Consider the following 26900-nt stretch of genomic DNA (forward strand, 5'->3'; position numbering starts at 1 on the left):
CCACTAGCTTTGCCATATGCCCAAATGGCTGAATGGAGCCTGGCTACTTGGAAAGGGTCGTAGGCTCAGTATGGCCAGGCCATAGATCTCTAAAGAAAGACACTTCGTGATGTCCTCTCCATTCTCTCAAACGCCTGCTTAAACCAAAGAGAAGGAAGTCTGTGAACTTCAACTCTGAGTGTGGACACAGGACTGCTGGGGACCTTGCCATGGACGTCAGCCATTGGGTTCCAAATGCTCTCTATGCTGAGTCCCAGAGAAAGTGCCAAAAAATGGTGCCCCTCCCCTGGTGCTGTGGTTTCTGTAGAGCCCACCTGGGAAACTACATTTGTTTCTGCCTGAATTCCCAGATCCCAGGACTCTGACTGGCCCCATCTGAAAGCATAGGTATCGGCCATCCCAGAGGACCATGCGGAGATAATCACAGATAGGAGAAAAAAGTTCTGAAGGGGCTGGGAATATGGCCTAGTGGCAAGAGTGCTTGCCTCCTACACATGAAGCTCTCGGTTCGATTCCCCAGCACTACATATATGGAAAATGGCCAGAAGGGGCACTGTGGCTCAGGTGGCAGAGTGCTAGCCTTGAGCGGGAAGAAGCCAGGGATGGTGCTCAGGCCCTGAGTCCAAGGCCCAGGACGGCCAAAAAAAAAGAAGGTTCATAAGGAGGTTTATTAGTGGGGCCATAGTTCCCACAGGAAAAGGAGCTACATGGTGTCTGCACCTTATCCAGGTGACAGCTTCTATCTTTGGGGGTAAAGGGGAAGTAGGTATGTAGTGAGTAGGAGTGGCTCATTAGGTATGGGTGGATCTGGGGGCTAGTGGGAGGAGCTGAGGACCTGAGGCTAGGGAAATGCTAACACCATCAACCAACCATGAGGGAAAAGAGAGCTGCTAGTTCTAAACATGCTGCTTGTAGCCTGTGACCATGGAGGGCAGAGAGGCCATTTCTAGAAGTCAAAGTTTTATACATCTGTTGCACCACCCCTTCCCCCCCTTGGCCCACAGTTTCTCCCCTTACCCCCAGATTCCTTCCCCATAAAGTCACCCAGTTCCAGGATGTTCCAGCCAAAACTGAAGCCCTGGACTCTATTTTCTGGAGTGATAAGTAAGGTCTCAGGCAAGAACAGTTCCCTAGCCTTGTCTCTGTCGTTCCTGGTGTTCTTGCTAAGTGGCTTCTGGAGGAAATGGGTTCTTTAGACTGAGTAGCCATGTGTAACTCAGGTAATGCTCTCAGATGTGTCCTGGGGGAGGCGGGGAAAGGGGCGCTTCCACCTCTGGGTGCTGGCACATCTGCGTGGGGCACCGGAATGGGAGGCTGTGAGTGACAGCAGCAGCCACAGGGAAGGGTCCCACATGGTCCTTGAGAGAGGCCATAGTGCTGCCTGGGGGACCCTAGGGGCACTTCCACGGAGCTGGTGGTGCAGAAGCCTCCATCCTACCCTGTAACCAAGAAGCTGTTTCCAGTTGCAGGTTGTCAGACTGGTCTTCAGCAAGAGAAGCTTCCAGATGAGGATGGGGATAAAGAAAGAATGAGTTAGCAGCAGATGCGGGGACATAAATAACTAACAGCATGCCTGTGTGCAGCCCCAGCCCTGACTGTCAGGCGGATGACAGAGGGGAGAGTGTGGAGTTAGAGAGATCAGGGGCTGTGCTTGCAGATGAAAATCCTCTCTGGAGTCTCCTGCCAAAACCTGGCCCCAAGAGCGGACAACAGAGGATGATGAACTCCACTCTGGCACTGCTCTGCAGGGCTTGATTCATGGCTGTGCTCTTGTCTGGGGGAGCGCAGTGAGCGGCATCCTGGAGCCTGCGCCTGGTGCCGAGTGATTTATATTCCCCAGGGCCCTGGAGAAGATGCGGGCAGGGCAGGTGGGCACTGGGGGCGGGGGGGCTGCCACCTCTGCCTCCTGACACTCTCCTGCTCAGGCCAGCCTGGTAGATTTTGACCTGCCACCTTCCTCTTCTCCAGGGTCTGATGATTTCAATTGCAACCTCACGGAGTCAGGTAGAGTCAGTCCTGGCTGATGGCAGTGCCATCAGGGAGCTGGAGCAAGAGAAGCCCTCGCCTCTATCCCTCAAGGGTCTAGGGGTAGAAGGGATCAGAGAAGGAAGTTCAAGCCAGAATCCTCAAGCTAGAGGGCTGGAAGGGAAATGGTGGTGGTCCAGCCCAGGGGAGGACAAGGACACAGCATCCAGGGGCCAGAATCTGACAGACAGACAGACAGAACCAGAGTATAGATGGGACAGAGGGAAAAGAGAGGTATGGCAGCTGTCAGACACACTGGTTCACTGACTCCAAGTGGCCTCCTATGGCCCCTACTGGCATCTCCTCTCCCTAAGGCTCTTGGTGTACCCCCAGGCTGCACCTGAGTGCACGCTCATGCTTGCTGGGCCTGGCTGGCATGTACTTTCTCCCTCCTTCTCCTCCCTGACCATGGCTTATCGGCCCCTGTCTAGTGTGAACACTGCTGTGGGCATTGGCATGCCCATCGAGCACCTTCTCTCGGCTGCTCCATTTGGTCTCAGCCAAGGGATTGAGACACCTTTTTTTCTTTTTTTTTGAGGTACTGGAGCTTGAGCTTGGTCTTGTGCTTGCTAGGCAGATGCTCTACCCCTTGTTCCTGAGGTTCTCAAAGACAGCGGTTTCTGTACTTGAAGCTACCACAGCCTTAGCGTAGGCTTTGGCACATACTTATTGTACAATTAAGTTGTTGTCTAAGACAGGATCTTGCTATATACCTCACACTAGCCTTGAACTTGAGAATCTTCTTCCTCAGCTTCCCAAGTGCTGGGGTTACAGGCATGTACCTTCACAGCTGACTTACAATGAGTAGTTCAGAGGTCTGCTCAGCCTAATTGGCACAATGAATGAATGAAAGTCACCAATGAGTAACTTCTTAGTCCCTCTCAGATGTGTAACATCAGTGTATCAGTATCAACACAGCCCTACCAATACCAACATGGCACTTGAAGATGAAGACCCATTCACCACTCTGGGGATGGGACACAAGACTGGCAGTAAGAGATAGAGAGAACTCCAAAGAATTCTTGTGGTCTAGGTAGCAGGAGCCCGGAAGCAGGTGTGACATGGTGAGTTGAATCAGGGCCTGTGAGGAGCCACATCTAGAACGTCACTGGAGGAGCGGATATGGTGCTCTGGGACCTGCTGCACAGGCCAGGCCTGATTTGTAAATGGCAGCGCCCTTATCAGTGACATAATATGTTACTCTGGAGGGCGAGGAGCTAGGAAACCACCCCATTAAGCTTGGGCAGAAGAGGGTTCAGTGTGCAGCTGACAGCTACTGTAGAGCTGGAGATAATAGAGGCAATACGGCCCGCCAGTCTGCTCCCCTCTGCAGAGCGGACTCCTCAGCTCTAGGCAGGCAGCCACATTTATGTGACAAATGTGTCCCTGGACAGAGGAGCTCATGGAGTGATATTTACCAGGTCTCAGTGAAGAGCCCTGGGCTGGTTCCTGAGAGTCCCAAGTCTTGGCCTGCTCTAGCTCAGGCCTGCAGAGGGATCCGGAGCCTTCCAGCATGGGGAAGCCTGCTGACTGGTTTCTTGTCCTCAGCTCCTCCCTCCCCCACCAGGAGGGGAGGGACAGCAGGTCACTGTGTCCACACAGAAGGGAGCTGGCTTACATGGTGGCTTTCATACCCAGGGCTCAGATCTAAGATGATAAGATCTTTACTGGGGGCTCTGCACATTGGAAAGGCCATCCTCACAGTGGCCCCACTGTATGTCAGGTACTGGAGCCCCTAGCAAAGGAGGGGCTGTGGGCCGCACTCTGCCTCTAGCATCCTGATGCCCTCCAAGTATTTGTGTCCTTCTAACATGCTGTGAGGGGTTGTGTTATCGTACATCACAAAGAAAATACAAATTTACTCAGAAATGGTCACATGCTCATGCCCAGCTTTGGAAAAGGGCCTGCATTTCAAAAGTGCCTATGCCTCCAGGTGGCAAAGCCACTTGTGGTCTCATCTGGTCCTGTTTGCATGTGCCATGTGGGCCATGTCCCCCAGATCTCACATGGCACCGGCACCATGGAGGTGCCCATTTCCTAGGTCTGGAATAGACGGCATGGTCTTCATGCTGGGGGCTGGCAGTGCCCCCTTCGCCCAGGAACAGTGTGTGATGGGAAGGGCACATGATGGGCCCTGGGCATGCAACTTATGTTGCTCCCTGCACAGTGCTTAGAGCTGATAAGCCACAAACCTTCAGAGAAAGTGAATGAAAGCAGTGTGGGAAGAGCCTGAGGCCTCCAAGGAGGGGAGGGCAGGGCTAAGCCTGGCTCCAGGAGGAGCAAGCGCTGAGGCTGGCTGGTGGCAGATGGCACGGAGCTTAGCAATGAGTCCCATGGCCCAGCGCTTCCTTTCTGAGTGTCTTCCTGGCCGTCTTCCCACAGGGCCTGTGCTAGCAGTGAGACGGAGAGTGAGGCTGGAGACATCATGGACCAGCAGTTCGAAGAGATGATCAACAAGCTCAACTCAGTGACCGACCCCACTGGCTTCCTGCGCATGGTGCGGCGCAACAACCTCTACAACAGGTGCAGGAGAGGGTCCCAGCGTGGGAGTGGGGTCTCAGCACAGGAGGGGGGTACAGCATGGGAAAGGGGGGTCCAGCACAGAGTGGGGGAGGGTTCCAGCAAAGGTGGGGCTCTGAGCCAAACTGCCAAACACTATGACGCTCTGGTGGCCCACATCCTCCTGGGCTTCTGGGCCTCCAGGCTTGATGTGACAACTGGGCTGGTTTGGGAGGAGATCCAGGGGACCTGGACAGTGAAGCTGCCCAGCCTTGGAGCTGACTTCCTGAAACCTGGGCAGAAGCTGAAGTAGCCACACATACACCCCCCTCACCCCACCCACCACCACTACCCTGCTACACCACCACCCACCACTACCCCAGCCATACCATCACCACTCCGCTACAGCTCACAGGTTGCACCCACAAGGGTTTCTGCTGCTGGGCTGATGCTCAGATCAGCTTGCCAGGCTATTTGCCATCTATAAAGTTAATAAAGAGTGTAAAGGCTGTATTGCTTCCAGTCCCATTGGTGAGCTGTCCTTGTAGCTCAGCCTTCCACCTTGCAGACAGAGATGAGGCTGTCCCTGTGGCAGGAGCCATCTTGTCAGAAATCTGTTCCAAGAAACCATGTTCTTGGTTCTCATGATTGAGTTGGAAATTTCACTGGCAGAGTTTGGTTTGCCAGATTGGAGTTGTTGTAGAATTGCTTTCTGCCGCATGGTATCGTAAAAATAGCACAGTGAGCCTTGACATGGCCTACAGCCGCCATAAGCAAGAGAGAGCAGCGTGCATTGCCCCAGACGCATCCCTGGGCTCAGCAGCACAGGGCCGGGCATGGCAGTGGGAGGGAAAGGTGGGCAGGCAGTGGCTGACAGCTGTCCCTGGGGAAACACTGTGGCCATGTTCACAGACCACAGCTGCAGGGGGTCAGAAATGCATCTAGGTGCTTGAATGTGGGGGGGGGGGGTTCCAGTTAGTCCTTCTATTGGGGCCTTAAACCCAGGGCCAGGCAGCTCCCACATCCTTCAGGAGCCCCCAAAGCCCAGTGGATGGTGGCACATCCAGGACAAAAGGAGCCACCTTCAGTCTGTCACCACTCTCCCCAGTGTCCTGTGAGGCAGGTGGCCCAATGGAGAGGGCTCAGGGACCATCTGAGCCAGAAAGTGAGCAGGGGGTGGGGCAGGAGGCTCAAAGGTGGCCACTACAGCGGATGCCCCCAGAGTAAAGGTGCCTGAGGGGGGTGGGGAGCACTGAACAGAGAGGCAGCAGCCACCGCCCACCCTCATCACTGAGGACAAGAAGTCCCCTGGAACCCGCTGCTTTCCTTTACCATGGTGCTCCACACAGACACCAAGCAGGGTCTCCCTCTCCACCTGCCACCATGAGAGCCTGTGCTGCCGAGAAGACAGGCATTTTTCTACATCTGTAGAATGAGCCAATGAAGACACTGCAGCCTGATAGACTTCCTCTGGGCTGAACTGTCACTTAATGCTAATGGAGCCTGCTAGAAAGAGTTGGAAGACAGCGGGACAGTGCCACCTGCTGGATACCAAGGGCGGTGCAGCCTCCAGTCTTGCCTCCGTGGCCACAGTAAGGCCATGCACTTAGTGGATGTGAGGCCAACTGCTGCTGGCTCTGTGCAGGTCTCCTGCCTGCTCTGAATCTCGAGGCCTCGCTGGTGCTGTGAGGACTGATCTATGGGGATGAACTCCCTTCATCTCAGAGGCCAAGGGCAGCCCTGGAACCATGCCCACCCTGTGCCATGGAAGCACAAGCTTCATGACAGGACAGAGCATCATCGCTGACCTGGGTCGCACCTCTGGCCTCTGAGCAACATTACAGCTGTGACACGAGCTCTATACTGTGTCAGTGGAGGTGTCCTTCCTGGGCAGGCGGTGTCAGCCCCCTGATAGCCCCACACCTGGGGCAGGAGGAGGATGCAGCAGAGACATGGCAGGGGCTACAGGCTGTCCAGGCTGGGGTTTCCTTTGTAAGACAAGAGGAGGCCTGTGGTTACTGTAGCCTACCCCAAGCTTTACCAACAAGGGAGAGAGGTAGGAGAGAGGCACCCCCTACCCCTCACAGGCAATCAGTGGCACAAAACAGCCAGGTCAGGGCTGGGGCTAGCATTTGACATTATTATGAACAGCTGCTTGCAGCTGTCAGGTGCCCCCAGCATGGTGACTACAATGCTCACTGCAAGCATACTAAGAGCCAGTCAGCAATCGGGCACACACCACCAGCTTGTGGCCCAATGAGCACAAAGTGGCAGAGAGGGGCCATGTCTTGCCAGACCTGCCTCCAGGCCCCAGCCCATACCTGTGCAGGGCTCCCAGGGACCACAAGTTGCTCCAGGCCACTTCCTGCCATGTCCTGTGCTTCCAGGCTTGGCTTTCCTGGGCCAGCTCTCCAGTAGGGACAGTCTGCACTGGTACCAGGCTGTTAGCATGGCTTGGAAGGGTGGCTAGCTGAGGTACTGCTGGTGGTGTAAGCCCAGAGCTAGAGGCAGAGGCCTCACACACCTCCTCTGTATGCAAAACCCAGTGGGGTTTCTCTAACTTACACTTTGGTTTTGTGCTGGCTGGGCCTTTGTTGTTCTAGCTAGTACCTGTTTCTGCGCTCTGGGTTTTACTTGGAAACAGTTGTATCTAGGGAAGGGTGACCACCGCAGCAGCAGGTCACAGGGATCTCTGGAGCCAGTTAGCTCAAGAGAAGGATGGTCATAATGGCTAGGTGGGCCAGGGTGAGAGGCTGAGCCATGCTCAGTGTGGCTTCTGGGTCAGCAGTCAGCATGCATGCATGGAGCAGGGTGGGGTTGCCAAGAGTGCGTTCAGGATGAGAGTGCATGATAGACACTGCATGTCATGGTGCGTCTCCTCTGGAGACATAGCAATCCCCCTGCAGGGAAGAGCTGCCCTTTGTAGCATGCTTTGCGGTGTGGAGTGGACCCAGGTCGCTGCAGGGCTATCTGCACTTCACTGGCTCTGCCAGCAAAGTGTCCTGTCGCCTGTAATTACACGCTTCCTGTGGAGCCAATGGACAGGGCAGCTCCCCGGGCCTCCCCATCCTGCTGCTCAGATGGCTCTGTGCTTCCAGCTCACTGTGCCTCTAGAATGTAGGTCATGCAGGATGCTGCGCAGCTCCTGAGTTTGCAGGATGGCAGGTGGAACCAGACAGGTCCTCCAGGTCCTCTTTAGATGGCATGTCGTGGCTGGGCCCGGCAGGAAAGTGCTTTTTGGGTTGTTCTTGGGTAGCAGTCAGGTTGCTGGCAGCAGGTGGAAGAATCCTTCCTGCAGCCCCATGCTGGGTCTGGTATCAGACACGATCCCTGCCCCTAAGGCCTGGTGACACACAGCAGAAGTTCAGAGCCATGTCTACATCGGTGCTCCAAGGCTGCCCATTGATCGCCTGGCAGCCACACTGCGCTAAGCCACACTGGTTAGGCTACAGGCAGCAGCCTTGTGTCCCCGCTGCACTAGGGCCAGCTTCCTCCGCCCACCCTTCTTCCCGCTTGCCTCTGCAGATCCCAAAACCACACCAGTACTTGGCTGGCAGCAGTGCTGCAAACAGTCTCTAAATCAGCTAGGGTCTCCAACCCACACTGGAGGGGTGTGACACTTGGGGGTCCTGAGGTTGGGACTATGCCTGAACATGGGGGGGGGGAGCAGAAACCAAAGAGCAAAACCAGCCCACAGCCTGCCCACCCAGCAGTTTCCAGCACCCCCCGTGGATCATGGGAGCCCTATTGAGGTTCAGGCAGGGCCAAGTGCAGCTCCCGTGCTAGCAGTTAGCTGGCACCACTGCTGTCCTCCCTGCCAGTCTGGTCACCGCCTCGTCTGCCCAGGTCCCCACGTTTGCCTGCACGCAGTCACTCCACATGGGGTGTAATTAAGTCCTGTGAACAGCACTTTGGGACATTTGATTATGTAGAAAAATGCCACACAAGTATAAGCTGTTGTGCGCAGCTGGTTGAGCCTGCGGTTTCTGACAGTGCTCACTGTGGTGTGGAAATTACCTGCCAGGGATGGGAAGCCCAAGCAAGGAGGGCAGTCTCAGCTGAGCAGGGCTCCCCCTGCCGCAGGCTGACGCCCCTCCCAACCTCTCTCCCAGGAGCTGCCAGAGCATGACAAGCCTGTTCAGCAACGCCCTGCTGCCCAACAAGGACGGGGCCTCCTCTCTCCCCAGGAGGCAGAGCTCGCTGGCTAAGCCCCCACTCCGTGTCCTCTACGATCTGCTCATCGCACCCATGGAAGGGGTGAGTGCCTCCTCCTTGGCGGGGTGCATCATCTGCTCCTGGGTACTCCAAGGATAGGCTGGGCCTTCTCACAACGTGTGGGAGGCTCTTATGTGCTCAAGCAGCCTCATCTTTGTGGCTGGTTGCTCCGCGGCCAAGGCCCTCAGCTTCCCCTTGGCAGAGCCAGGTTCAAGTCTTAGCTCTGCTCCACACAGGCCAGGCACATTTGGCCTGGGTGCCCTCACGTGTGTGGTGAGATGGCACTCTTTGCCTGTGGGGAAGCCTACCCAGGGGCTTCCTAAGACACAGGGACACCTCTTGAATCTCCCCAAATGGTCCTGAGCCAGGCTGTGCATGCTGGTAAGAAGGGGCGCAGAGCCATGAGGAGCACTGACTCCACTGGAGTCTGAGGCAAAGCCCCAGGCACAGGGGGGCCGCCAGGTGACCTGTGGTCAACATGTTCCATCTTCTCTGGGCTCTGCATTTCCCTTAGTTCAGATGTTCTTAGGTGAGGGGGAACTCTGTAAATCCAAGCAGTGAGCCCAGTGCCATGGCCTGTGGCTTTCAGGTAACCAGGGAGCCTGCTGCAGAGGCTTGTACAGCCAGCCACCCCTCCACAATACCACACCCCCTGACTCGAGCCCAGGGGCCTGCTCTCCCTGGTTCTCCTGTAATGAGGTGAGAGCACAGTGCAGTCACCCACCCTTCTTCGTGCCAGACCTCAGAAGCAACAGCAGGCCTTGAGGCTGCTTCCTTTACTGCCAGCACCTCAATGACAAGCGCCCAGCCTTCCCTACTCACCCTCAGGCCCTCAGCAGCCACCACTCTCTGGATCTTCCACTGCTCCCTGGCTTTCCTTAGCTCCTCCCCAACCTGAGCCCCCTTTGCATTCAGCAAGGTAGGGATGGGGGTGGGGGGGGAGAGCCCGAGGGGATCTGCCCTGTCAGGCCCAACCACAGTTTCCTCTGAGAAGCCTGTGGCCTCCTCTCCCACCTGCCATGGCAGTGCTTACCTCCCCATACACTGGGAACTCTTTCCCAGCATGTGACACCTCCCTGGGCCCAAGACCAAGGCCTTTGAATGCCCCTCATTCTCTGCTATTCTGGTACTAGGGTTTGAACTCAGCATCTCACAAGTACAGACAGGTGCTCTACCCCTTGAGCCATATCCCCAGCCATGTTTACTTTCATTATTTTTTGGATGGAGTCTCACATTTTTGCCCACATTAGCCTCAAACATCAGTCCTCCTACCTATGCTTCCTGTGTAGGTGATATTGCAGGCATGTGTCACCACATCTAACTTATTTAAGTGGATGGGTAGTCTCCTTACTTTTTCATAGGCTTGCCTCAAAGTGTGGTGCTCCCAACCTCTGCCTCCTGAGTAGTTAGGATCCCCAAAGGTAAGGACTGCCTCTCAACACTGTCCTCTACTGCCATCGCAGGGCCTGGTATATGTGGGCACTCAAAACTCATGGAATGACAGGTGGTCCAGAGCTGGTTCTGCATTTAGAGAGCAGCTGACCCCAGAGCCAGTCAGCTGACAGGCTTTGTGTGGTAACCACTTCCCCAGAGTGCAAGCAGAGGTGAGGCTGGGCCAGCTCTTCAGGAGCAGCAGGCACGCTGAGGGGTCCTAGTCCAGCCAGGCATCAGCTGAGGACACTTGGAGGGGCCCTGGGTCCCTTAGGCAGGAATCAGCAGATGAGGCAGAGGCCAAGGGCAGGAGGCCCCAGCTCCCACCCAAGAGAGAATACAAGGCCTGGCATCCCCCTGGGCACATGAAGTCATCTTTCCATCTTGCAGGACTCTCCTGTGGTTTAAAGAATAAATGTGCTTACAGGCGAGTGCTAGCCAGTCTGGACAGACAGATGTTGCTCCATGGGTACAAGGAAGAAGAGGTGGCTTAGGGACTCAAGCCTTAAATAATCAAGAAGAGTGACAGGAAGGTTCTGCCAGCTGGCTGGGGAGAGGAGACCACACTGCCTGATACAGAAGTTTACTACAGCTCTGGGGCCCTGTGTCCACCTCGGGTAAGGGGCTGGAGGAAAGGACGGGTCCATGCTTGGGCATGCTGGGCCCATCTCGAGGGTGAGAGCAAGTTTCTGGGTTTTGACAGCTACAGGGTTTTTTTTGGGGGGGGGGTGTTTTTTGTTGCTTTTTCTGTCAGTCATGTGTTTTAACAGTGGAGTTTGGCTTCTTCAGATGAATCACAGAGTGAAACTGAAGCCATTAAAGTAAGTGAGCAAAGCAGGGGCTGCTCCTTGGCTGACTGACAGGATCCATTGTGCCAGGTGTGGTGGCCTCACCTGTGCTGGGCATCCCAGCCAGCCTTGGCAGCACAGTAAGAGAAGTTGCAACCCTAATGCACTGACTTAGATAGCAAGATGCTCCCGCTGGAGCTGGAGCGTGGATGAAGTGCTCTCCATCCCTGGCTGCATTCAACAAGTACTTACTGACGAACGAGGCTGGGCTGGGTGGGAAGCTCAGCCTGGGTGACCCCCACTTCCCGTGTCCATTCTTGCCTTGGGCTCAGGACCCAGGAACCAGGGTTCTGCTTCCTCTTCCTCCTTCACGTGTGCTGCTGCTCCAGGCCACCAGAGGGCGACAGGACACCACCCGCAGCTGCCAGGCATAGCCACCCTTCTCCACCAGGTCTCACTGAAACTGGGATAGTCAACACTGACTAGGCACGGCAGGGGCATGTGGGCATCTGAATGGCTGCCTTTGTGTGGCGGGCATCCCACTGCTGGGGGACTAGGCCAGCCAGCACGGAAAGTGGGGCAGGACAGCAGCTTCCTTCCCAGCTCCCACTGGCCTTTGATTTGATGGCCCACTCTTCCCTGGAGCACTGTCCTTTGCTGTCAGGATGGCAAGTGCGTCTTACATCAGCACTTGAGCCGTCACCAGCCATTAAGTCACCTCCCGTCTGGTACCCAGGGGAGATGTCAGAGGGAACATTGCAAGTGCTTGGTGTGAAAGGGCCTGGCATGTGTTTGTGTCTGTGGCGTTGTTTTAATCAGATTAGAGTGAGGGATGGTAGTCTGCTGACTGTGGAGGGCAGATGGGACTGGTCCCAACTGTAGAGAGGCACAGCCTAAAGGCTCATTGTCGGGTTGCAGCAGCATTTGGGTGACGGGACTTCGGGCAGTAGGCACAGCTGCTCCTCGGGCATCCTGGCTACACTGGGGCTGATCCAATGCCAGCAATGGGGTCTCAAGGCTGGGTTAGAGCAGGACAGCCAGGTCTGCTCATGCCACTCTCAGATGCCCAGATTTGAGCACACTCCCCGAGGCCCCACTTGCTTATAGTCCCCACCATGCCTGTCTTTATTTCACCATGCCTATCTAAGTTCCATATTCTATCAGAAAGTCTTACAAACCAAAGCTGTAGACTGGCAAACAAGAAGCCTGGGTCTGAAAGGAAGCATGGCCCGTCACCTGCTCTGGGGAAGATTCTTTTGTCCGCAGTTGCCTTCCTCTGCACTCCTTCTGGAGCGGGCAGGTCAGCCAGGGCTCTGCCAAGGAATTCCTCCAAGGACTCTGTTTTGTAAAATGGCCCCTGAAAAATCAAGTAGCATGGGAATGCTTGCCCCAGGCAGGACCAACAAGACAGGCTGATAATGTGGGGGCTCAGAAGTGGCTGGGTTTTTGTTGTGGAGTGGCAAGGCCCTGGAGACGGCAGCCCCCTTGAGTTCCAATCGAGATACTGGTGGTGACATTCACATGAAGACAGCTGTTAACCAAGGTCCACAGCATGGAGGCAGCCACCACAGGTGATGAGGACTGAAGCAGCCACTGCGAGTGGCCAGTGGGCCACATTTCCAGAGGGAGGACCTGGTCCGTGGGGCCTTGTGAGGCACACGAACCAAAATCCAGGTGTACACAGCCTGGTAGTAGACACACCCCCAGATACCCCGCAACCCCCGTGTACCCCAGATAGCAAAGCAGCACCAAATCAGAGCTCAGCCCCTTCTGAACATCCATGCAGGCCCGGATGTCTGGCCAGGGGTAAGCCTGTTGCCACAGCAAACAGCTGTGAGCAATACTGGGGTATAGATGAGGGAGATTGGGGACCCTTGTCTCCCCTAGATCCTGGGTTGAATTCCAGAGCTGGATGTGCCATGGAGGTCATGACCATGTTTAACCATACAGACATGTGCCAGGCCAGGGAGGGGTTAGACTGAAAAAAAACAAAACCATGGAGGAGAAAGGAACAGCGTAGCAGCAGGCCATATAGCTGCTTCCAAGCCCCAAGCTGCCATGAACTCACACTAACCCCCAGGGCCCCTGTGCTGGGGCAGCTCCCTGGCCTTGGCCTGTAGGAGAGGACATAACTGTCCTTGGGATAGAAATGGGGGTACAGGAGGTAAGTCCTACCAAAGTGCCCTGAGCTGCTGTCCCATCTATAAATCTGCCCCCGTACCTTCTGTCACCATGAGCACCCCACTTTCTACTCCACAATGCAGCTTCCCTTCCTAGCCCCCTGCCTAGGCAGTGGGCAGTTCTGTGGGCAAAATGAGGAAGCAAGAGGAAGCAGTCTTCTACAGGTGGAGGAACTGATGGGCACTGGGCATGCAGGTGGCTCTGTGTGGCTGGGGAAAGCACAGCCAGCTCACATGACACACCCACTGCTGCAAGACAGGCAGGCAAGTAAGCTGTCAGCACGACGGCAGAGCGGCTGCCTTCTAGACCTGTGCAGGAGGCTCCGTGGGATGCCACCTGCAGGGTAGCAGGGTTTGAACTTGAGGTCTTTTTCTCTCACTCAGCTTCCTTGCTCACAGTCTACTAATCAGGCCTTGCCTTCAGTTGGACTTTTTGCTGGTTATTTCGGAGTCTCTGTGTCTTTCTTTCCTGAGCTGGCTTTGAAACACAATCCTTCAGATCTCAGCCTCCTGCACAGCAAGGATTGCAGGCTTCACCCAGTGCCTTTGACATGAGAAATGCATTGCCCCTACCCCACCCCCCAGCAGATACATGAGACTTGGAAGTATAAAGACAGTCCTGGGATAAGAGCACAGGGAAGATGCCCTCCTCAGCATTCACAAGGAACACCAACCTCTGTGAAGCTGGCTCTGCCCTCACTGCCCACAGGCCGCCCCACGGCACACCGTTTTCCTAGTTCATAGGATGCTCAGCCCATCTGCTTGACAAACCTGCAGACAGCCCAGGTCCCCATGTCTGTGCCCCTCGCCGCACTGTATGTCAGCTGCCCAGCCCCGGCCTTGGGCCCACACCCACCAGCCCCCTCTACAGGTCCCCAAATTGCTGTATCCCCATTCTCGCAATCATGGGTTTGATCATTTTTATAGCTGCATCTGCCATTTCTTGAGGTCACTGTGGGGCTTTTAAAAAAAATATGTGGCTTTGCCTCCTGCTGGTCCCTCAGGAGGGATGGAGTTCCTGTGGCCCATCTTGCTGGTGTCCCAGCTAGCACAAGGAAGAATTGCCAGGGGCCCCTCACCTCAGAAGGGCACTGAGGCCCAAGTCACAGAAGGACCTGGAGTGCAGCCCTTCAGCCATATGTCCATCAGGACAGCTCCCACTCCTTTACTTCTAGGGTGCCTGTGCCATCTCAGAATTCCCAGCCTCCTGCAGACACATCATGTCTGCCCCGTGTGGGCCATCCTCCTTCCTTCTTGGCCTAATCTCCCACACTGCCCATGGCCACCAGCAGACCTGGAGATCCTGCAGGCCTCCTCCCCTCAGCCATTGGTGGCCTCCTGCCTGGCAGTCACTGCATGCTTGCTCCCCCTGCAGGGCCTGATGCACTCGAGTGGCCCCGTGGGCCGGCACCGGCAGTTGGTCCTGGTCCTGGAGGGGGAGCTCTACCTCATCCCCTTCGCCCTCCTCAAGGGCAGTGCCTCCAACGAGTACCTGTATGAGCGCTTTGCTCTCATTGCTGTGCCCGCCATCCGCTCGCTGGGGCCTCAGTCCAAGGTAAGGCGACAAGGCCACTGGGCAGGAGGAAGCAAGAGGAGCCCTTGGCCCATCTCAGTCTTCCACCTTTGATCAAAGGCCCAGTTAACATGGGCTCAGTTTCTGCTTCTCTGGCTTTGGAGACCTTAATTTGGGCTCTGCCGTGGAACAATTTTTCAAGAGGCAAAGTGGATTCAAGTAGAAAATTAGTGAGCTTGTCTCCCTGGCTGCGCAGGTTACCCCGGCACTGTCACTGGGCCTTGGGGGCCCTGGGAGCACTGGGCACCGGCACTGCGGTCTCCATAAGCCTCTGCTGGATGACAGCAGAGCCTTGCTTCCCAACACTGCAGGCAGTGAGGCGGGCCTGAGATCCACTGTTCCCAAGAGCAGCCCAGCCCTGGGACCATAGGCTCCTCCCCAGGCACTCTCCACACGGCTCCCAGAAGCCAGGTGGTGGGTAGGTGAGGCCTTGCACTAGGTCTTCCCAGCACTCCTGCGGCCTGTCTCCAGGGGAGACATGTGGTGTGACCCCAGCAGCTGATCAGAGCCCCTCAGCAGTCCTGGCAGGAGCCCTCCATGTGCCTCCGCCCCCTGCCTGCTCACTGTGTTCCCAGGCCTTGGCACACTGGCATGCCCTCCCCCACCCCATCCTTAGCATTCTCCAGAGCTTGTGGCGGGTGCACTGTACAAGTCACCGAGATGCCAACTGCTCCCTCCTGATAGCATCTGCTGTGTCCCCCTCCTAGTGCCACCTGAGGAAGACCCCGCCCACCTACTCCAGCTCCACCTCCATGGCCGCCGTCATCGGCAACCCCAAGCTCCCGTCGGCTGTGATGGACCGGTGGCTGTGGGGGCCCATGCCCTCCGCAGAGGAGGAGGTCTACATGGTATCCGAGCTGCTGGGCTGTCAGCCCCTGGTGGGGAGCGTGGCCACCAAGGAGAGGGTCATGAGCGCTCTCACCCAGGCTGAGTGTGTCCACTTTGCCACCCACATCTCCTGGAAACTCTCGGCCTTGGTGCTCACGCCCAGCGGGGACAGCAACCCTGCCAGTAGCAAGAGCTCCTTCGGCCACCCGTACACCATCCCTGAGTCCCTGCGTATGCAGGACGACGCCAGCGATGCTGAGAGCATCTCGGACTGCCCGCCCCTGCGGGAGCTGCTGCTCACGGCCGCCGACCTCCTGGACCTGCGGCTGCCGGTGAAGCTGGTGGTGCTCGGCTCCCCACAGGAGGCCAATGGGCGCATCACGGCCGATGGGGTGGTGGCACTGACACGGGCCTTCCTGGCAGCTGGCGCACAGTGTGTCCTGGTGGCTCTGTGGCCAGTGCCTGTGGCTGCTTCCAAGATGTTCATCCATGCCTTCTACTCCTCTCTGCTGAATGGCCTGAAGGCCAGCACGGCCCTGGGCGAGGCCATGAAGGTGGTGCAGAGCAGCAAGGCCTTCTCCCACCCCTCCAACTGGGCAGGTAGGCCGCAGCCAGCGGGCCCCACCTGACCCTGCAGGTGGGAGTGGAAGGTGGGGGCGCATGCTAGAGGAAGCCTTCTCAGGGTTTCCCCATGGCACAAGTCATCCTTTGTGCCACAGCGTGAATGTGGTAGTTGGTGAGCACTGTGACCCACTTCATGACACCCCATTTGGAGCCCCGTGGTGGGGAGAGCCTGGGCAGCTGGCCACTGGGTGACAGGAAAGTGCTCAAATGGGTGCTGGCTGTGGGCCTGCCTATGTGACTTGTCCCCCAGCCTGCAGAGGTACTGGCCCCCCATGTCCCTGTTGCCTAGCACCTGTCACATGGCCACCCACAGGCAGAGGGGCAAAGCCCTGCAGCTTTGGGGGGACGAGCCTCCACTTCTCATAAGGCCCAGCCCGCTGGCAGGAATTCCTGAGCAAAGACCCAGTGTTCACAAGTGGCAGCATTGCTGTAGGTGACTGATTAAAGATGCTCAGGCAGGGGAGAGGGGATGAGGGACCAGCATTCAAAGGTGGTCCTCAGAGCACTCCCAGCACCGCCCACCACATCAGCATCACCCACATGTCCACAGCTGGAGAGGACCAGGACCAGGGTGCCAGCAGCAGGTAGCACCCTGCCTGGCTCTCAGCTGCCCACTGAGGTCCCCTCCTTGATGTCCTCCACAGGCTTCATGCTCATTGGGAGCGATGTGAAGCTGAACAGCCCCTCTTCACTCATCGGCCAAGCGCTCACAGAGATCCTGCAGCACCCGGAGCGGGCCCGGGATGCCCTGCGCGTGCTGCTGCACTTGGTAAGGTGGAGATGGGGCAGAGGGTAACAGCACCAGGGCTGAGAGGGTGCGTGCTGCACCTGACATCCCCCACTAGATGCCTCCTGATTGGGCAGGTCACTTTGATGCTCCAAACTCAATTTCCTACCTATAAGACAGGGAGGAGACTTAACACCTGAAGGCTGTGCCGGTCCCTGGCACAGAGCAGGCCACCCCTGTCAGACCTCTCACAGCCAGAGGCCAGTGGTCTTCCCCTAGCCCAGATGGGGCGGAGCCTGATTTCGCCCTTGGTTGCACCCACATCGTCAAGGCCGTCTAAGAGGCCGCTTATCATGTCCACGTTTAAAAGTTAAGGGATCTGGGCTGGGGATATGGCCTACCGGCAAGAGCGCTTGCCGCGTATACATGAAGCCCTGTGTTCAATTCCCCAGCACCACATATATAGAAAATGGCCAGAAGTGATGCTGTGGCTCAAGTGGCAGAGTGCTAGCCTTGAGCAAAAAGAAGCCAGGGACAGTGCTCAGGCCCTGAGTCCAAGGCCCAGGACTGGCAAAAAAAAAAAAATAATAATTTTTTTTAATTTAAAAAAATAAAAAAAAATTAAGGGATTGCATGCCAGCAGCTCACACCTGTAATCCTAGCTACTCAGGAGGCTGAGATGGAAGGAAAGGGACTCAAATCTAGGCCAGGCAGGAAAGGCTGTGAGACTCTTATCTACAATTAACCATCAAAAAGCCAAAAGTGGAGCATTGGCTCAGAGTGGTAGAGCCCTAGTCTTAAGTCAAATAAGCTCAGGGATAGCACCTAGGTCCTCAGTTCAAGTTCCAGGACTAGCACATACACACGCATATACACACGAGCACATGCGCACATGCACACACACACACACACACACACACACTCACACACATTAAGTCAAGAATCATGAAGTAAACGCTATTCCCTTCTTCCGCCTGGAAGTCCACTTCCAAGCCTCAGTGGGCTGAGGTCCAGTGCTGACCTGGCCTGGGGCCCCACCATAGTTCTCCAAGCTCTTCCCACACTGCCCTGCAATCACCTGAGGGGCCAGGTGTGTTAGCACCCCAACTCTACACGCTCACGCAGGACTCGGGGCCAGTGGGGCAGGCTGCCACACAGGTGCAGCCTGCCCACCCGAGGGCAGCTGTATCCCTGGCCAGGATAAGAAGAGAACACACGCACACAGAGCCTTCCAGTTACTTGGCACTGGGTCTCCTGGGGTCCTGGCTGCCTCCCTGAGTTCTTCTCTCAGACAGTGCCTCTGCCTAGCCCTCAGGCCCAGCAGAGGGAAGTGGACCGTCCATTCCTGCCCAGGATGCAGGCATCTCAGCACAGCATCTGTGTTGCACTTCTTCTTTTTTTTTTTTTTTTTTTTTTGGTACTAGGTATCAAACCCAGGATGTTGCATTTGCTAGGCAAATGCTTTGCCACTGAGCTACATACATCCCAGCCCTTGTTGCACTCTTTTTTAAAAAATGTTATTATAAAGGTGATGTACAAAACAGTTATAGTTACCTAAGTCAGGTCGCGTGTACATTTTGGGGGGCAATGTCACTCTGTGTTGCACTTTTAAGAAAGGTCCTTGAGTGCCCCCCCCCCCACTCCACTACCTCAGGGACAGGATTCCCCTGGGGAGAGGTCAGCCAGGGCTGGCGGGAAGGTTCCCACATGGGGTCAGTGTGGGCCAGAGCTCTGGGGGTGCTGGGGGGTGGGCAGGAACACTGCTGTACTGACAGCAATGATGGGGCGAGAAGAAATCCCGGGAAGGGCACTACCAGCGAGGCTGCGGAACAGGGGGCCCTGTGGGTAGCTAGGGAGTGCCAGAGGGGCCTTGAGGGATGTGAGGCTTGCCTACAGCGATGGCAGTGGCACACTATTGTGGCAGGTTGATCTGAGAATTACTTGTGGTGAAATGTGTTAGTGTCTGTGGAAGAGAGTGGGGAGGGTCAGAATCCTGCTGGCTGTAGCTCTGCTGCTGAGAGCAAACGCTGCCTGCGTCCCTGTCCCCGCACGATCGTGGCCGGCACTGTGCCCTCCACCTGGCCACAGGTGCAGCTGTGCCAGCGCTGTGCATCCTGGGCGCCGACCCGGCCTCACGCCCGTGTCCCCACAGGTGGAGAAGTCCCTGCAGCGTATCCAGAATGGGCAGCACAACGCCATGTACACATCCCAGCAGAGCGTGGAGAACAAAGTGGGTGCCATCCCTGGATGGCAGACCCTTCTCACTGCCGTGGGCTTCCGGCTTGACCCCCCGGCCAGCGGCCTGCCAGCAGCCGTCTTCTTCCCAACCTCAGACCCAGGCGAAAGGTTGCAGCAGTGTAGCAGCACCCTCCAGGCCCTGCTGGGTGAGTGGGGTGTGGGTAGTGGGATGCCAGGGCAGGGCATTGTGGGGGACCACCCTGCAGGCAGTAGGGGTGGTAGGGTACAGAGGAGACCACAGCCCCAGCTAGGCCAGGCCTCAGAGCAAAAAGTGGCAGAGTCTCCATGGCTACTGCACTTGCCTGGGACCCATAGGCATCCGCTGGTCTCCCGGTCCCCAGTATGTGGAACTGCCCCTTTCTGGTGACTGGAGCCAGGATGGGAGCAGTACTGCCGATGCTGTACCTGGCAGCTGTGACTGCAAAGTCCCATGGCTATGCAGGCTGCCCAGGGCGCTGTCCTTGGGGCACCCGAGCAGCTGAGGGGTCCTGAAGCGGGGCCACATGAGAGCACAGAGAAGAGCAAGGTCCCTGCACCCTGTTCTCTGCCTTCCCCAGACAGCACACTCTCCTCTCCCAAGCTTTTGGTCAGTGGCCGCAGTGCTGAGCTTTGGGGGACCCTCTCCCCTAGAGGGGAACAGGACTGCGGTGCTGAGGCCCCTCTGTCCTGGTTCAGGTCTGCCCACTCCTGCCCTCCACGCCCTGTGCAAGCTCATCACAGCCTCGGAGACAGGCGAGCAGCTCATCAGCCGGGTAAGCAGGAGGGTGCTCTAGGAGTTGGGGACTGGGCCCCAGAGGGGACCTGGTATACCAGCCCCTGCTGTCCCTAGCCCTCGAGGCTGGAGAGGGCTGGGTGGGGCCTGAGGCAATTGGCAGACTGTTCGTCAGACACAGTGCTGGAGCACGGTGGTTCTGAGGGGTGCTCATGGGCAGCTCTGGAGTTCCCACATCTCCTGAACCACCACCCCACCCTGACCTTAGTTGAATAACTGGTGTCATAGCTGCTGTCCCTAAAGCCGAGGAGCACAGGCACGGCAGGGCGGGCGAGCTCTGCTTTCTCGAAGGCAGACCTGGTGCAGGGATTTGGGGGCTCCAGAGGTTGGTCCCAGTGAGGCCCTGCCCAGCCTGGCCTCATCTTGGAGGTAACAGGAAAACAGAAGGCACTAGTGTGAGAGGCCCTGTCAGCCCACCCCATCTCAGCAGGACTTCTACATAGAAACAGAACCACCCTCACTTCCCCAGTGGGGCCTGATGCCCCCCTAACCTTTCCCAGAGCCATTTTCCATGACTGTTTCCTCTTGGGAGTCTTGTGCAACAAGCCTGTCAAGCTTGTGAACTGCTCCAGGAGACACTTCCAAAAACTGCATGCTAAAACACACAGCACCCAGGAGGCCTCCAGAAAGAACACGCTAGAATCACACTCCTACACTTACAGGGCAAGACTGAGAGCCAGTGGTAACTGTGGAGTTTCTCGCTTTTGGGTAGCAGCTGGGGGCTTCGGGCCTGCTCCCCTGAGGCGGAAGCCGCTGGGGCCTGGGCGTGGCTGTTCATCTCCTTGCGTCCTTGCTGCCTCTGGCTGGAGCTTCATCAGCTCGCGTGCATAACTGCTGTGCTTGAATCTAAACTCTCTTCTTTCTCTCTTTTTCTTTCTTTCTTATAATCTGCTGGCCGAAGGCTGTTAAAAATATGGTGGGAATGGTGAGTACAACTTTAAGTAGCAACCAACTGTTGTCAGGTGAGCGCTGCACCCACCCCGCAAGCCCAGGATTCTGTCCCTTCCTCTGCTTTGACTCCCCCTTTCCTGTCCACCCTTCTGTGTCCTTGATGTGACCCTTGAAGTTCCACCCCAACAGCAGGGGCAGAAGCAACACTCAGTGATCACGTGCGCAACACTGGGTGACTGTGGGGGCCACGTGAGCCCTTCATCTGGGGCTAGCACTCTTAAGATGTAGCGGTCATTCCAAAACATGAATTATTTAAATTCATAAAGAAAACAAGGAGCAAGGTGATCAGTCCCCCCTAGTCCTCCTTCAGTTCCAGGCCTCTTCTGGGCCTGAGGGAAGTTGAAGCTGCTAGAAGCCCAGGCAGAGGTGACCACAGAGCCTTTGCTGCCCACAGCCTGTCACCCAGGATGTGCCCATGGAGGACAGGCGTCGTGAGGCCCTCCCAGAGCAAACCCAAAGGCTGTATACATGAGGGAGGCAGGCAGGCAAGGTGCAGGCGAGGACAGGACAGGGCAGGCTTAGTCCGGCGGTGGCGGGTGGAGGGAAGCTGGTGGAGGGAGTCTGGCCTTGGGTGCTCACATCAGTCTCCCCCTCAGCTTCACCAGGTGCTGGTCCAGCTTCAGGCCGGGGAGAAGGAGCAAGATTTCACATCAGCACCCATTCAAGTGTCCATCAGTGTCCAGCTGTGGCGGCTCCCGGGATGCCATGAGTTCTTGGCTGCTCTTGGTAGGACAAAGCATCTGCTGCTGCATTCTCCCATTGCTTCTCGTGGTGTCTGTGGGGGGCCCTTGGTGCATACGCTAGGTCCTACCTCAGTGTGTCTGTCCACTTAGATATGGCAAAGTTGGGGGTCCAGTGTTTTGGCCTGACTTCCTCCAGCTCCAGCCACCTCTCCACCATGGGGTCACCTCTGTCCCTGAAGGCACAGTGTCCCCAGCAGGGTGCAGGGCCTCTCGTGTGGCCTCCTGTGTGGCCTCCTCCTCTGTGAACTAGGCATGCCCCATCCTTTGCCAGCTCTCTACCAGGAAGATGACAAGTTACAACATGGAGCCCTGGGCCAGGCCATCTGCACACCCCATGAGTGCAGCTGGAACAGAAGGAGGCAGGAGACTGGATGCAGCATGGAGGGCTGCATTCGAGGAGCCCCCTTCCAGGGCCCCACTCAGTACACAGCACCCAGCCCGCCAGGGCTTTGTACCACTGTGCCAAACCCAAGGTTTCCCCAGAGAATGTGACATGTATATACATGGCTACTGGTTTTTAAATGCTGGGCTCTTTAGGACCTTCCTGTTGCTTTCAGGGGCTGTTTATTTTCTAGTTCAGGGGAAAATGTCCCATAGCAACCAGAATGCCCCAGTGGCTCTTAGTGGCCTAACACTATAGGGAATGAATAAATGACACACTAGGCCAGGTTAAGCATCCTGAGTCAGAGTGAAACACAGCAAAAATGTCCCTGGAGGGGGCCCGGCCTCAGCTCTATCCTGGAACATGTGGCAGCCTGGGCCTCCCAGGTCCCTGTTACTTGAACCCAAGGAGTCCTGTCCTCCTGTGGCTGCAATCTGCTGCAGGAGGAGGATTTTCAGGGCTGAAGCTCAGGTTCTGCCGGGCAATCTCACTGCGGGCCCATCTTGGGCTTCTTCCCTGGGACAAGTCCTGGCAGGCCCTGAGCTCCTGGGCCCCAGCGGCCCTCCTGCCTCAGCCTCCCAAGGGCCGGGACTCAGGCAGGCTGCATCTCATCAGGCTGTCTAACCAGGGCCGTTGCTCTGTGGCTAAGCTGAGGCTCACCCAGAAGGTCTATGGCCCAGGCTCCAGTGGCCCCCAGCTGGCCAGAGCCGCTACAGCAGGCAGCTGTGTCACCCTCCAACTTTGGCTAAGGTGGACAGAGGTCCCTTCAGGATGGCTCCAGACAGGGGCCTGGTGAGCAGTGGCTAGTCTCAGCCCAGGGTGGAAGACACAGGTTAGAGGTGCTTGGAAGACTCCACCTTTCCAGGGCCCCGTGCTATACAGATGGCCTCTTTCTGTCCTGGGTGTGCAGGCAGACACACAGGAAAGGCCAAATGTGAACAAGCCGCACACCCTGGCTCTCCAGAGCCTGGCTGGAGCAGGCACGCACTGGAGTCGGCTAGAGCCATGGAGAAAGGCAAAGGGGGAGCAGGCTGTGCCAGGCAGTGCCATCCACGTCAGGCTATGGCCTGACCCTGCCGAGCCCTGGGTCCCACGGCGGGCCTGTGCCTGTGAGGGGCATCTTCCCAGGAAAGCAGACATTTCTATCCCGTGCCTCTCCAGGTTTTGATCTCTGTGAAGTGGGTCAGGAAGAAGTCATCCTGAAGACGGGGAAGCAAGCCAACCGACGGACCATGCACTTTGCGCTGCAAGCCCTGCTGTCCCTCTTCGGTAAGAGCCTCTGCGGCCATGCTGGGTGTGTAGAGATGGTCCAGTGCAACAAGCTGAGCATCTTGATCTCAGAGGACATTTGGTCCCCATGTGCTGATGGCCAGGACTGGGGGAGACAGGGGAGCCACCTGTGTAGGGACAGGTGCAGGCCCTGAGGGCAAGTGCAGCTGAGAGGAAGCGCCGGGCTGCCTGGCCAGCCCAGCTTGCCATGGGGCCAAGCGGGTGTGGGCAGGGCAGTGCCAGCTGTGACGCTGGCCATGGCTTGGCGGAGTCTGATCCTACTGGCTCACCAGGATAGGGCAGTTGGCAGTGGGCAGCCATGTGCTGGTGGCCGTGCGCTGGAGGTCAGGGAAGAGCAGAGCAATGGGCTCCATGGTGGCGGCGTCCTGTTTAGAAGTTTTGACTCACTTGGGTAGCTGGCTTGGTGTGGCTGTGAATGTGCAGGTGCCACACCCTTGGGGTCCACACACACAAGCAGGACTGAGTGTGTCAGTGATGGCTTGGCAGGCTGCAGTGGGGCCGTTGGCATGGACCAGGCTGGAGGAGGCTGACCTGGGGCAGCCCGTGCACTTGGTGGGCATGGGAAAGGGAGATAGTGAGGCCAGGAGATGCCAGGAGAACTTCTTGCTGTGGATGGACTGCGCTGGCTATTTGGTGTATGTTCTAGTGGTTTCTGTTACTAGAATCTGAAAGAACAATTAAAACCTACCAGATCCTAACCACTGTCGACATGTTTTGTGCCTAGATTCCACAGAGCTCCCCAAGCGCCTCAGCCTTGACAGCTCGTCCTCCTTGGAGTCCCTGGCGTCAGCACAGTCTGTGTCCAATGCCCTGCCCCTGGGGTACCAGCACCCCCCGTTCTCTCCCACAGGGGTGGACAGCATCGCCTCTGATGCCATCTCTGTATACAGCCTGAGCTCTATTGCCTCCTCCATGAGCTTCATCTCCAAACCTGAGGGTGGCTCGGAGGGCGGGGGTCCCCGAGGACCCAAGACTGTGTATCCACAGCGTGCAACCCTGCCACGGCGCCAGCTGTCCCCCCAGGCCCGGCCTGCTGGCGGCGACAAAGAAGAGGAAGAGTACGAGGGCTTCTCCATCATCAGCACAGAGCCCCTGGATCCCAAGCAGCCCCGAGGAGGCGTGAAGGTCTCTGTCAGCTCCAAGGGGAGCATCAGCACCCCGAACTCCCCTGTGAAGATGACTCTGATCCCCAGCCCCAACTCCCCCTTCCAGAAAGTAGGCAAGCTGGCCAGCTCGGACACAGGTGAGTCGGACCAGTCCAGCACAGAGACGGACAGCACTGTGAAGTCCCAGGAGGAGAGCGCCAAGCTGGACCCCCAGGAGCTGGCCCAAAGGATCCTGGAGGAGACCCAGAGCCACCTCCTGGCGGTGGAGCGGCTGCAGAGGAGTGGGGGCCCTGAGCGGGAGGAGGGCGGTGTGGTGCCCAGCAGCACCACCGTCTTCCGAGCATCAGAAACCAGCGCCTTCAGCAGGCCCGTCCTTTCCCACCAGAAGAGCCAGGCATCCCCTGTCACCACCAAGCCAAAGCCCCCAGCCCGGAGCTCCTCCCTCCCCAAGGTGAGCTCGGGATACAGCAGCCCTGCGCCCTCGGAGTCGTCCAGCAAGGAGCAGAGCCTGGCCAGCGGCCGCCCATCACCCAGCTGCGACACCCCAGCGTCTCTGTCAGAGCCACCACTCTTCAGACTCAAGTACCCCAGCTCTCCATACAGTGCTCACATTTCCAAGTCACCCCGGAATGTGTCCCCCTGCTCAGGACACCAGTCCCCCGCGGGCAGCGCTCCGTCCCCAGCACTCTCCTACTCCTCCACAGGCTCCGCCCGCTCCAGCCCAGCCGACGCCCCCGACACAGACAAGCGGAAGCTGGGGGCCATCGACAAGAAGGTGCAGGCCGTGCACAACCTGAAGATGTTCTGGCAGAGTGCTCCCCAGCATCCCCCTGGCCCCATGAGAATATTCCATGGGGCGCCAGGCACCATGACATCCAGGAGAGATGTCCTCAGCCTGCTCAACCTTTCACCCCGGCACAATAAGAAGGAGGAGGGTGTGGACAAACTGGAGCTCAAGGAGCTGTCTCTGCACCCATGCAATGAGGTGCCCCCCAAAGTCCCTGCCAATGGCCACTGGTGCCCCGAAACCTCGTCACTGCCCAGCGGGCCTCCCATGGCAGCCCTCCCTCGCCCCCGGAGACTGCCCACCACCAACGGCTACAAGTTCCTGTCCCCAGGGCGCTTCTTCCCCTCCTCCAAGTGCTAAGCTCTCTCTGCACCCCGACACACACAGCACACATCGGGCTCCTGCTTCCTCGGCCTCCCCTGCTCCCGCCGGCCTCCCGCCCAGCGCGGGCCAGCCGCACTCAGACTGGCCCACTGGGCACTGCCATGCCACAAGCCACAAATCCTGCTCATGGCTCCTGTGGGCCATATTTGCCAAAAGCCAGGACGTGGGTGGGGTGGTGCCAGAGCTCACAGCACTTCTCCCCAACTTGGCCAAATGTTTACCATGGAGTGCTCACTTCTCATGTTTGGTGTGATTTCACAAAAGGATTCTGTATGCGTGGACACGATCTGGGGTGGAGAGGGGAGGCACACATGTTTTGCTACAAGGTCTACATGAGTCTTTTATACACAGAAGTACTAAAGCTTTTTTAAGGCTTCAGGTGCTGGGGGGTGGGAGTGGGTTTACATAAAATCTAAGTTGAATTCTACATGAAAGTTTTATCTTAGCCAAAACCAGAATGATGGTGGTTAAAATGCCAATGACTGTAACTAAATTGTAGTGACTTTGGTCTCCTGGTATTGGAAGCCCACAATGCAATAATTCACCTCCAAATGCTTCAGCTGCGCTGCGCTGGCCCGGTGCAGCCACACTTGAATCTTCTCTAACTTACACAGGCATCTTAGAACTATGCAACTGAGACTTAAAATGCAACTTTGTGCTTTTAAACCATTACTGACCTTTTTTGTACATGGACAAACATCTTGTTTCTTATCAATAGAACTTTACAATTTATAGCTATTATTTTTAAAAGCTCAAAAAGGTTTTTACAACATCAACTTTTGAATACACATCCACAAGCAATTATCAAGTTTTGGGGGAAATGACTAAAATTATTGTTTCCTTATTGAGGAGAAAAAAGGAAAGAAAAGGTGCCATGGTTAGCTAGACTGCTGCAGAACCTCACCTCCGCTCCGGTCTTGTCTACCCGCAACTGGTTTGTACCCCGTTTCCCAGCCCAGGCCCCAAACACCTCCATCCTAGGAACAAGTAACTTATTTAAATAAGGAAATGAAATACTGAGAATCACAGAGCACCCAACCTTTAGCTAACTCTACCTGTCAGATGCTTGCATCCTCTATGGGGCACACCCAGGACCCTGGGGGAGGGGCGACTCAGTTTCCCTGTGGAAGGGTTTCACTCTAGGCCCTCCCCCACCATCCTCCGTGCTCTCCTGAGCTGTGCCCACAGGCATGACAGCAGTCCCAAGGTTGGACAAGACTGTCACGCTTTGCCCCCCCCCAGCCCTCCAGGGGTTGCTTCCTAAAGAGCCAGTCTCTTATGTTATAGGGAAAAGGAGCACACAAAGCCACACCTGCAGCACTGTGCATTCAGATAGCCAGGAACCAACCTCACAGCA

General features: G+C 56.8%; 1 protein-coding gene across 3 annotated transcripts in view; it reads left to right on the forward strand.

Annotated features, from left to right (window-relative positions):
• The window catches only part of Ttc28 (tetratricopeptide repeat domain 28), a 534278-nt gene extending 507636 nt beyond the window's left edge, over nt 1–26642 (forward strand). For 2 of the 3 annotated variants that reach the window (XM_048342731.1, XM_048342733.1), the window contains 11 exons: nt 4408–4548; nt 8637–8781; nt 14514–14693; nt 15419–16139; nt 16808–16932; nt 19043–19274; nt 19804–19880; nt 20802–20825; nt 21448–21577; nt 23138–23245; nt 23991–26642. In XM_048342731.1, the coding sequence (XP_048198688.1) occupies nt 4408–4548; nt 8637–8781; nt 14514–14693; nt 15419–16139; nt 16808–16932; nt 19043–19274; nt 19804–19880; nt 20802–20825; nt 21448–21577; nt 23138–23245; nt 23991–25519 (3412 nt within the window). In that variant the 3' untranslated portion in view covers nt 25520–26642. The remainder of the gene's footprint in view (nt 1–4407; nt 4549–8636; nt 8782–14513; nt 14694–15418; nt 16140–16807; nt 16933–19042; nt 19275–19803; nt 19881–20801; nt 20826–21447; nt 21578–23137; nt 23246–23990) is intronic. The other variant, XM_048342732.1, reaches the window with a different exon arrangement.
• The last annotated feature ends 258 nt before the right edge of the window (nt 26643–26900 follow it).

The sequence above is a fragment of the Perognathus longimembris genome, chromosome 3, assembly GCF_023159225.1.
Source record: "Perognathus longimembris pacificus isolate PPM17 chromosome 3, ASM2315922v1, whole genome shotgun sequence".
Classification (NCBI taxonomy): Eukaryota; Metazoa; Chordata; class Mammalia; order Rodentia; family Heteromyidae; genus Perognathus; species Perognathus longimembris.